Here is a 12419-nt window from a genome sequence, read left to right as displayed (position 1 = left end):
TATATACATAGGTAATTGAATAAGTAAGTAAAAATAACATAATTAAGGAAATAAAATAAAAATTTGAAGTTATAAAATGCAAAAGAATATAAATATTTTAGTTCATTAATAATTTAAAAATTAAAATTATGGAAAGAAAAAAAATTAAATAAATAAACAAAAAATAAAATTGAGAGAAAGAAAATATATGTAACTAATGAAATATGTAACCATAATATTAGAATAAAGAAACAAAATATTAAGTAAAGTTAGATAAAAGAAGTGAATAGAAAACATAACAATAATAATATATGGTGAATATACCCAATAACGTGGGTAAGGAAAATTAAGAAAAGAATAGAGGAGGTAAAAGAAAAATAGGAAAATAAAGAGAATAAAACATAAAATGCACCTGCTAGCAGGAAATTGTAAGAAGATGACAAGATTATTGGGAGATGAGAAAACGTTACAAGTGGGTAAAAAATAACAATTAGAAAATATTTAAAATTATTAAAAGAGGAAAGTGTGTAAGAGGGTGACAATAAATGGTTTTAGAAAATGTTAAAAAATATTAGATTAATTATTTACTTATATGATTGTTTGAGAGTGGTTTATTTTATTAATATACACAATTTTGATCCATTTAACTCTCAACCTTTATTCTTAAATAACTCTCCAACGTTTCGGCTCTAAGGCCATTCTCAAGGAGATAACATATAAAAAATTTTTTGTTTAATTTTAATTTTTTAATTTAATTTTAAAAATTATTTCCTTAACCACATACGGATTTCTTTGGCCATACCTTCAATATCGATATCATTGTTTTTTAATCTAAATTTGTAGGCTAATTGCCCATGTCACATCTTTAAAATAAATTAAATATTAAAATAACATCATAACAACTTCATAAAATTTTTGTTTTTAAATTGATTTCTTACTTACATGACTTTTTTTTATCTTAAGTTTGAAAATCCTTTTACACAAGCAAACTTCTCCTTTTTCACTTATATTTATCACTTAAAACAGAACCTTACCTTCAACAGGTTAGGATTCTGTTATCAAATTATCATATAAAAAATATGGAAAAGGAACAAAAAAAACAAAACAGACGATACACGTCCACACACGGCCAATCGCACCCAGGCACTCTTGGATGGTTTTGGATAGGAGTTGTTTGACCATCCACCATACAGCCCAGATTTGGCACTGCGCGATTACCACCTCTTCCCAGCGATGAAAAAATGGGTCGGTAAAAACGTTTTGATACTGACGCCAAACTGCATACCGGTATAAACGAGTGGTTGAAATCATAGGTGACAGATTTCTATAGAGAGGGTATTGAAAAACTTGCCACGGTATGATAAATGTCTCAATTTGAATGGTGATTATGTAGAAAAATAGCTTAAGAGTGTATCTTTCAAATGTATATAATAAACTTTGAGTTTTTCAATTTGTGAATAGTTTATTTCAAAACAACTGTTACTTTCTGGACAGCCCTCGTATATTATCCACGATCAACTATCTTCACATCATTATAAAATAAGTTTCACTTATTTGTGTTAATTATTACTCTACTAACCTCACACAAATGGTTAATGGAAGAAGATGTTTTTAGTACCTCTAAAAACATATAAGCTGACCCTAATATGTTAGAAATCCGATAAGTTAAAATAAATTACTCTACCTAGTAATTCGATGTAGTGACTTTAAACGTCTTTATCATTGAAAAGGTAGCTATAATTTCAAAATCTTTCAAATAAAAATTGTAGGAACATCAAATTTTGTTTTAATTTGAAACGAGTACCTTTTGAATCTAAATACTACATAACCTGGTACAACTTTTCCATTCACACACAGACAGTGTGATATGTATGAGAGGTACCAGCTGGGGTTTTTTAACTTAAAATAATTTCTTTTGTCGGCATACCAATTATACCACCGGACCTAGGCAAAAACCCCGAGCCCCGTACACGGCAAGTGAATAACATTTTGTCCCTCACCAGATCTTTAGAACAAATTCCAATCTACTTCCAGTTGGGATATTATCTTTACAATTAGCAAACTTTAGCTTTTAGCCTGTAACTGATAAAGAAACTCCAAAAATAAAATGTTTAATGTTTAACTTCTCAAGAAATCGATAAGGCAGACCCAACTTTAAAATCAATAATATTTATTTTTGAAGGTCTATTGTGACTTCCAACTATTAAATGGATTGCATCATCGGCTGCAGATATTATGAAATCTAAGATTTCGGTACCATAAATTTTATATCAATTTACATATATCAATCAGATTCACCTTATATATACCAAGAATTTTACATCTAAACAAAGTTTGTACATTTATCACCAATTATTTTTGACACTTAATAGACATGAAATTCCGAGATTTTTACAAGAAAATAAACTGGAGCCAAACACCCCATTCTAATGTCTCTTACTAGCTGGAGGAAAAACCAGGAGCTGTACACCATGTTTAAAGAGTTCAATATAGTTCGACTGAGATGGGCAGGACACGTCATTAGGATAGGTAGTGAGGATCCACCAAGACAATTATCGATGGAGCCACTCCATGGTACCAGGAGAAGAGGAAAGCCAAAGCTGTGATGGGCTGATGGTGTTGCTGCTAATGCAACAAATATGCTGGGGCTTCGGAATTGGATGACGGCAGCAAGGGACCAAGACAATTGGCGGAAGCTACTGGAGGAGGCCAGGATTCAACACCAGATTGTAGAGCCACACTAGTAGTAGTAGTAATAGACATGGACAGTTTTCAAACTTAGTATGTCTATCAAAGTCAGAGTTGGGTAAAAATTAGTTTTAGATGGAACTATAGCTCAAATTGTTTGATACAAAGTTTATTAATGAATAAATCATAAATAAATAAACCTTGCATCCTAGAAAATTTTAGCTACAGTTCTATCTATAACTAATTTTTGTTGAAACGAGATGTCTTTAGAACAATGCATTGATTATTTTTATTTTTTAAAAGTTAAAATCATATTGTAGACTTTTATCACTTATAATATATTGCAGGTTTAGCGGGTCAGAGCCCAGGATTAATGATTGGGCCAAAACACAAATCACAGAAGTGAAACATATATATAAAGTTGGAAGAAAATAGTTGACCATATGAAATGGACTGGAGGAAGATAGTATGGGTAGCAGTCAATAAAGGTATCACAATAGTAAAAGAAAACTATTTATTGTTAACCAATATTTCGCCCCACTTTGCAGGGCTTCATCAAGGCTGAAGGATTTCATCCAATAAAAATCCTCGTTTCCCGTAAAACAAGTAAAATCCTATAAAAATAGTTTGTCATCGTAAAAGGCATAGGAGTATTTCCGGCCGGCTGAGGATATTTAAAGTATGATGAAAGATTCTTACTTGAAAAATAGAATTTTTATAGGAATTCTGCAGATTTATTTATTAATTTTTTTTTTAAGGATTGCTATAATGATTCAGAAACATTTTGTTATTTATTGAAGAATAAATGAATAATTTAATTAATAAACCCTTACATAATAATTCACATCATTTTTAAGTTTTAATAGTGAACTTTCCCACCCCAGCAGTTTTTCAGGTTTTTTTCTCAGATTCCCAAACTTAATCTAGAAAAAAAAAATTCCCTGACTTTTCCCAGTTTTCCAGGTCTAGACACCCTGTAAAGAGTTCCAAGGACCATCCTGGGCTGAACTGTGCTGTAGGAGGCAAATCTGAAATAAAATTAGCCCAGTAGTCCAGGAGAGAAGCTGCAGACTGCCAACGGAAATTTTTTTTTATGTATCAATTATCAATGGCTAGTAACAAACTTACTTTTTGCGTGAGCCCAATGGCTATATAGCAATTTTCACCGGGATCAATAATTTGTATTTCAAAGTAATGAAAAGTTGTATTCAATGGATTTCTTGCTTGAGCAAACCCAACATCCAATATAGTTAAGCCATGGCCAGTATATTCCAAGATCTGAAAACAATAGCAATTTATTCAACTTACTAAAGTAAATTAACCTTCCAGCAGTCATCTACATTTAATTACTTGCTGGAAGGTTAAATGAAATAATGATGCATGTCAGAGTCAGAAACAACAAAATAGTGATATACAACACAACCTAATATAAAGATGGTCTGGATGAAGGTTAAAAAGATACTCAAAATAGTGAGACTGCTAATTAAAAGGCAATGTTTTGACCCACATTGCAGGTTTACGTCATACAGGGCCAATTAAACAAGATATAAAACATAATAATCATAATAATCATGGTAAGGCTATAAAATCTATACAGAAAATTACATAAAAATGAACAGAGTAAATAAAAGAATAGGAAACTAAATATTTATTTACTAAATAATTCAAAACATTATCCAAATTATAGTCTCAAAACTTTTATCGTTTTTACACGTCCAACGTTTCGGCCAATTCAAGTAAGGTTGTAATAAAAGTGTATGATAGTGGTAAAATGAAAAATATTTTTGACTGTGAATTTTAATGGATATTTGACTTATTGGATAAAAATGTTTTGACCTGGGCAGAATGGCCTGTATGAAGTGTTTGGAAAAATATTAAATAATATGTTTCATAGTGAATTAAGATTGTCCCTGGAGATGGCCAAATTGGCCGAAACGTTGGACGTGTAAAAACGATAAAAGTTTTGAGACTATAATTTGGATAATGTTTTGAATTATTTAGTAAAAAAATTGCCAGTCTCAAGAAAGAATTTTATGATTATAAATAAATATTTATAATAAACACGTCAATGAATAATAAAATTAAAAATATACGGCTAAAATAATAACACATAAAATAATTAATGACAGTAATAAGGGATTCCTTGCCTTTCTCAGCCTAAATCTGGGGGACGATCGGTAAAGAAGAATTAAGACCAGAGTGCAGAGCACTGCACTGTTGGAAAGAGGAAAATTTTGTAGTTTGGTAAGAAGGATGATACAGTCAACTGTATTAAATGCTTTAGGAAAATCTAGAAGAGAGAGGATTGTAAGGTTTTGGTGTTCAATGACTGTTTGGAGGTGGTGGGTTATTTTAAGGAAAGTGAATTGTGTTGAATAGCCTGGTCGAAAGCCTGATTGAAGGAATTGATGGGGGGAAAGTTCTCCTAGGAAGTTTGAGAGTTGGTTTTGAACATGGCTTTCTAGCAGTTTTGAAAGGTTAGAGAGGAGAAAAATAGGGTGAAAGGATTAGGGATTTTATTCAATGGTCCAACTAAAGTGGTTTTCCAAAGAGTAGGGAATGTGGCATTTTGGAAGGAAAAATTGAAGATAAGATTGGGAATAATGATTGGGAGACAGGATTTAGTTAATTTAAGAGGAATGTTATCAGGCCCATTATCATATTAATTGACATGAGATTCCATAATGGTAGTTAGGAATTCAACATAGGATAGATGGGAAAAAAAAGTTTTCTTGGTTGAAGCTGTTATTTTAAATGTCAGGAATGGGTGAAGGATTAGGGACATAGGATATTAAATGGTTGTTAAGATTATCTGGCATTACTGGGAGAGAACTGAGGTTATTGGATTCTGGTAGGGATAATTTTTGGAGTATTTTCCACTTAGATTTGGAATCGGGGGCGTTGGAGAGGGCGTGATGAATGTAAAGGGATCTAGTATGTCAAACTGCGAATTGGGTTGCATGATGGAATTGTTTGAAAGATGTGTAATCTGCAGGCAGGCAAGTACAAAGAAATTTGCTTCAAGCTCCTTCTCTTCTTTTAATCATTTCCTTTACTTCCAGGGTAAGCCAAGGCGCAGCTGGAATGAGTAAAGTTCAGGTTTTGAGAGGAGTATGGATGTCTAATATGGATTACAGATGTGAGGTAAGGATGGCAACCATAGGGTCGATAGTTACAGGAATATATAATGTCTCACTGGATACAGCCAAGGTAAGGTTAAAGGGATTCATAGGAAAGCAGGTCCAAACAATGATATGATATGATAATATAATTACGTAAATATAATAAATAGTTTTAAGTAAGCATGGACACCTACTTTAGCCAATACATTATCTACCATAAATTTTGAGTCCCAGAATAATAAAGCTGAAATTTATATCATTTCATTTCATTTCATATTAAAAAGGAGCAAGATCATACAGGCAGGATGAGAGCCCTAACAAACCATATGATTTGAATGGTGAGGTCAAAAAAATAAGTTCTACCAGAAAATTGCTATTAACGGAAAAGGGAAAGTTCAAAAAGAGCTATTCCACTGGATAGAAAAACCTAATAATATAAGCAATTCCGTATCCAACATAATTACGGAAAAGAGAGAGTGAAATTCAATTTTTTTATTATGTCAGACATAATTAAATAAAAAATTGTAGTTTAATAACCATGGTAGCATTTGTCATCCCAAAATTAAAAAAAAAAAATTTCTTTAAAAATTAACAGTCAACATTTTATTATGACATTTTCAAGCCATAATACTGAACTTACGAAGAAAAAATCTAGAGGAAGGGTAACCAGAACTCCAATGTTTTATGAAATTGTAATACTAAATCTTTATGGACTAAAAACTGACTCTGATTATAAATAAGAAAGTGTTATGCCTCCTCTACAAATTAGAAGTCTAAATCACTGGAGAGTTAAGCACCATCATTTGAAAGAGACATGAGAAATATACAACAGTTCTTACTACATAACTGCGAATATGGAAACAAACAAAACAGACACCATGATTATTGGATAAAGGAACGAGATATTTCCTAAGATTTCCATAACCAGACAAGGACTAGCAGGTCAGATCAAACAAATCATTGAACAGAAGTTTCTTTTATATACAAAATTGTTTACAAAAATTGAAGCAATCAGGTACATTTTCATGAAAAAAAAAATTGTTAATGCCAACTACTCACCATTATAATGTGTGTTATTTGTAAGTAAAATAATACATAAATAACTACCTGTCCATTTGTTATAACAATATCATGCATTCTACACCAATCTTCTTCATTTGTGTCAACAGCCATAACCATATCATCATAGATTTGCTTTTGGGGTATGTGATCAAACTCATATTCCATATTCAGAATTAACCACCCAACTCATAAAAGGATTAAAATTATGTGCTATTTATTTACACATTAAAGTTAACCCTGTAATATTCATTAAATTATAAAAAATTCAGTTAAAAATTAATTAAATCATATATTAGAGATTAGTAAAACATAATAATTGTAAAAATGCAAACAATTATTCTAAAGCTGCTAAATAACATTTCTGATTAAAAACCAATATAATATCTTCACAACACTTCAAAATTAATCATAAAACTACATAAATATAATAAACTCTTTAACATTAATTCAAATAAACAAAACAGAAGTTTCTAATCAATTATTAAATTTTCTTAGTGGGGGGAGTCAAAATTCATTCCGAGCATCCACTACAAAATAAATATCACCAGCCTAGGCCAAATTTGAATTTCTGCTTGAGGTGACACCTTAACATTTTCGGCCATCATAGTCTCAACAGTTTGTCAGAAATGGTCGGAAAGAGGTTATCTAACCAGACGTACAAAGTCGATTTTTCAATCTGTGGGACTGCCATGAAATAAAAGTCAACATATCAAGACCAGAATCGAACCAGCACCACTTCTGTAACAAGGTTACCAAGATAATGCCTCAATCAATTACCTAACTTTTTTTTATTACTCCCTTCCTGGTCATTTCTGACATACGGGAAGAGGAGGGAGGAGTTATCTACAAGTAACCTACCTATTCTAACCAGAGTGGGGGGGGGGGAGTTTCATTCTATAGGTTCACCACAAAAAAAGTCAACCCTCCCAGACCGGAATCAAATGCTGCCATGCCAGTTCTGTTGCAGTAACGAGGTTTACGAAGTAGACACATTAACTCCCTCGTCTACAAATAGCTAGCCTATCAATTACCTAACAGAAAAATTGACTTGAAAAAAGGTCAAATAAACCGAACTTAATATAAAAACTATGTTTCCAGAGATAATGGTCTAGAATTATCCCTAAGGTGTAAATTACATATCGTGACTTTTTTTTTATAATTCTAATCCACTTCAACAGTTAAGACAAAACTTTTGAAGAGTGTCTTCTTGCTTTATAGTGAACAGTTGAAGGTCTAGGTGGTTTCTAGATCAGACTTATCTCAAGCAGAATTTGAACAATGCCTTCCAACCATCTTTCTTCTCCTCCCTCTGAATTGCATACCATTCACTCTCTCTGTCAATGTTCTCAGAAAGCCGCCCCCACTCACTATCTGTACATGGTTAAATCTTCACATCTGTAATCTGTGATCATATAATGGCTTACTATTTCGACCTAGGCTGATTGTAATACTTCATACTCAGTTACTTTTTATCTTACCTACTACTTGCAGGTAATGCACTTCTTAATGATCTTTAAGCAAACTTAGCTTGATATGGATAAAGTATAATACCATTTCTTATAACAATAGAAGTAACTTTAAAATACTAGGTTTTACTAGGAATTAAATAAATTTTAAGAATTAGAAATGCAATTAATCCCCATTCAGGAAGTTTGTCGCAATAAAACAAAGGTCCCAAAATATAATTACTACAAAAGGTTCTTTCACCAAACCCAATTAAGGACTTTTAATTGAGATAATTAGTGTAGATAAGAAGGTAAGTAAGAAAGGATATATAAAACATAAATACATGAACAACATATTTGGTACTTCAACTAAATTCCCAAACTAATTGTTTCGAAAAAGTAAGGCTTAACATTTTAATGATCAACATTTGTTTTTGTCTTGTCAGCACCAAAACAAAAAATGTTCCATGCAATATTTTTAACACTATAAATTATAACATATGTCTCGTGATAGTAAAGTGATGTGTTTGAGCACTGTTTACTTTGTTAGGTTTTTTAGATCAACATTTTCCTAAATTATCAAGCAGTTCTATTTTATATTAATCAGCAGCTACAAAATCAGCTGAATTTTTTTTCATTAGCTTTAGAAACGTTTGAGTAATGTATTTTTTGCCAATGTGAAAGCCAAATCTTCCACCTAACCATTTTTATTCAAACGCTTAATCAACAAAAAAATAGTCTATTATTCCATTTCCTAATGTCTGATTCCCAGAAGCTCTGTACTTAATAAGGTCTAGATTATTCTGTTCCAATTTAACAATGCTTTGTTTTGATGAGGAGGTGAAGATTTACATTATTATGTCAATTTTGATAGATAATATTCCATGGAAAATGACATGGTAAAACAGCAATCCAATAATTGAGAATTTCAATTAAGTGGAGTATTTAAGAACAAAAGAGCTAAACACAACCTACAAAATAGACATAAACAAATAAACTTTTGAGTAAATTATAAATCCTCCTAATTGTCATTTATGTAAAAGATTACTGAATGAACATAAAAATAAAAACTTACTTGATCTGCACCAATCCCAGTGCATAGCGATATATATTAATTCATCAATACATACAACTTCTAAAATATTCCATTTCTTTAGAGAATTGTTTCATACATTGTTTCAATAACACCATAACAGTTTTCAGAACTGATGAGTAGTGTCATCATAGTTACCCAAGCTGACCTACAATTTAAACAAAGAAAAAATTAAATAATAAAACATATTATACAATATATACAGGAAAAAATATAAATGTAGGAAGATAGATGGCTCTCTGGGTGGTGGTCAATAAAGTTACAAAATAGTAGAAAAAACTATTTAATTTAATTTTTCTAAAACTTTGTACCTTTATCGACCGCCATCCGGACTATCTTCCAACAATCTACTTCATACGGTCAAATATCTTCTTCCGATATAAAAACATTTAATCATACTTTGACTATTTGACATCCATCCACAATAAAAACTAGTCAGACGATTCAGCCAATTATACCAACTACTCAACAGGACCTCTAATCTCTCAATAGAAAACAAACTACTAAATTATAAGACTATCTTCAGACCTATTGGACTTGAACTTTGGGGAACAGCTAAACTTTCGAACATCAAATGTATACTTTCAATCTAAAATCCTTAGAACCATAGTCAATGTGCCATATTACGTTTCCCACATAATACACACGACCTTCATATTCTTTTTGTCCTTGACCTCATACCAACCAAAATCTCAAAATTCCATATAAGCCTTTATAATCATCCTAATCCTTTGGTTTAATACTTATCCAGTTCAACCCATCCTAACAATCTACCCCGAAGGTTGAAATGAAAGTGGCAAAGAGACTAATTGTAAAATAAAAATGGACAATTGAAATTCTGGAAGTGGTCAGATGCTCTGCTCATGTAGAGTGATTGCGGCTTTAGCGCACTTACTCAGCATCCACTGGCTCATTACCGATGATTCAGTGAGAGGGCTGCACTGGGATCTCGAAGGGCTCTGCTCAACCCCTCATCCATGGGGGATAAAGTGGGCTTTGGGATCCTCAGATCGAGATTGTAAATAATTTATTTACTATATCCTAGTTTGATTATGATCATTCTATTTATTTTTTGTTTATACACATACATATAATTTATCGACTTTTTTTTTTTTTAATTTTGGTATAAATGAGTTCATTTATCACTATTACTCATTACCAAAGTTAGTTATAGATAGTAATATTTATCAATAAATAAATAAGTTTGTTATTGCAAAAAAAAAATACTCAAAACAGCTTAATAACTTTATCTAGGGAGGTAAATTTTCCACATTTTCTGGGGTTGATCACTGTAGGAAAATTTTAGATTTTGGTGCTTCCAATAAATTCTTAAAGTAACTTTTCTGCTTTTTATTACTTCAATTTATAAACGAGGAGAAGATAGTTGGGGGTGCGGTCAAAGTGAAACACAAATAAGTTGGTGTAACCTATTTAATTGTGCCAACGTTTCAGCTAGAGTTTCTAGCCTTCTTCAGGGCTAAGAACAGAACAAGATAACAACCACAGTAAGTATAGAAAATAAAAAGGAAAGTATAAACAGAATAACATAAAATGAATAATTTTACAAAATAGAATTAATAAAATGAAGTGATGAGAGAAGCAGGAAATAAAATGTATACATAGGTAATTGAAAAAGTGGGTAAAGTAACATAATTAAGGAAATGAAATAAAAAGGAAGTTATATAATGCAAAGAAGTATGAACATATTAGTTATTAATAATTTAAAAATTGAAATATGGATAGAAAAAGAAAATTGAGGAAGAAAATATATATAACAATAATAATTGATAAAGAGGCAAAATATAAGTAAAGTATACCATAAGAAATGAATAGAAAAAAAATATATATATTCTAAACTTAATGAGCCAATCCAGTTTAAAAATATATATATATTTTTGAAAACACCAATAATAATATAGTGAACATAACTTATAATGTGGGTAAGGAAAATGGAGAAAAGTGGAGAAAAAAAGGGGTGGTAAAATAAAGAAAGGGGAAAGAAAAAAAAAGAAGAATAAAACGAACCTGTTAGCTTGAAAATTAAACACCTAATGGATACTGCGCCAATAACGGCCAAACTCTGAATTAAAAAAGCCGTTACAAGAATAACTAAGTGTTTTTTAAGAGGAAACGTTACGAGAGAATAACAAATAAAAAGTAGAAAATATTTAGAGAAAGAAAGCGTGTGTGTGAGAGGGTGATTTATATAAAATCCCTGACCGCCTTTAATTCTTACCATCCACGCCTTAATTTTACTGTTGAAAATGAAAATAATAACTCCCTTCCATTCCTTGACCTCCTCATCATAAGAAACCCAGACAACACCATATCCACTGACTGGTACACCAAACCTACCTACTCAGGCAGACTTCTAAATTACCACTCCCAACATCCTTACCATCAAAGAATTAACGTAGCCAAAAACCTTATTCACCGTGGCCTTTCCCTTTCTGACTTCTGATTCCATGAAAAAAACACACACTGTATCAAACAAATACTCTTAGCCAATAACTTCCCTCTCCATATCATTCATAAACTTTTACACAACTACCAAAATCGTCTCACCACTTCACCTAATTCTTCACAACCCCTTTCTACCCCCTTATACAGAACATTACCATATATCCCCTCTGTTTTTTTCATGGAATCGGGAGTCAGAAAGGGAAAGGCCACGGTGAATAAGGTTTTGGCTACGTTAATTCTTTGATGGCAAGGATGTTGGGAGTGGTAAAAATCTCTTAAAAGACCGTATCAAACAACACAAATATTCTATTTCCTCACATAATCATTCTGCCTCTAAACTTTCGGAACATTCTCTTACTTTAAATCATTCCTTCGATTTCGAAAAAATGTCTATACTTGCTATAGTTCATAACCATGACAAAAGGGTCATCTCTGAAAGCCTCTATATCCAATTAGAACCTTCTTCCGTCAATTTAAAAACCGACAAGAACAACATATTCACAAATAGTTAATTTATTAAAAAAGTAATTTTCACATTTTTATTTTTTTTTAATTTTATTTCATTAT

At 31.5% G+C, this 12419-nt stretch overlaps 1 protein-coding gene across 3 annotated transcripts in view; it reads right to left on the bottom strand.

Annotated features, from left to right (window-relative positions):
- Window positions 1-12419, bottom strand: part of LOC106688984 (SPRY domain-containing protein 3) — a 39454-nt gene that overhangs the window by 22885 nt on the left and 4150 nt on the right. For all 3 annotated transcript variants that reach the window (XM_014433712.3, XM_014433713.3, XM_014433711.3), the window contains exons 2-4: window positions 9372-9537; window positions 6897-7088; window positions 3796-3945 (exon numbers count right to left, since the gene is read on the bottom strand). In XM_014433712.3, the coding sequence (XP_014289198.1) occupies window positions 3796-3945; window positions 6897-7016 (270 nt within the window). In that variant the 5' untranslated portion in view covers window positions 7017-7088; window positions 9372-9537. The remainder of the gene's footprint in view (window positions 1-3795; window positions 3946-6896; window positions 7089-9371; window positions 9538-12419) is intronic.

This window comes from Halyomorpha halys, unplaced genomic scaffold (assembly GCF_000696795.3).
Source record: "Halyomorpha halys isolate HHAL.00 unplaced genomic scaffold, Hhal_1.1 Scaffold1247.1, whole genome shotgun sequence".
NCBI classification, from domain to species: domain Eukaryota; kingdom Metazoa; phylum Arthropoda; class Insecta; order Hemiptera; family Pentatomidae; genus Halyomorpha; species Halyomorpha halys.
The sequence above is the reverse complement of the archived record's forward strand: the minus strand, read 5'-3'. Positions and strand labels throughout refer to the sequence as shown.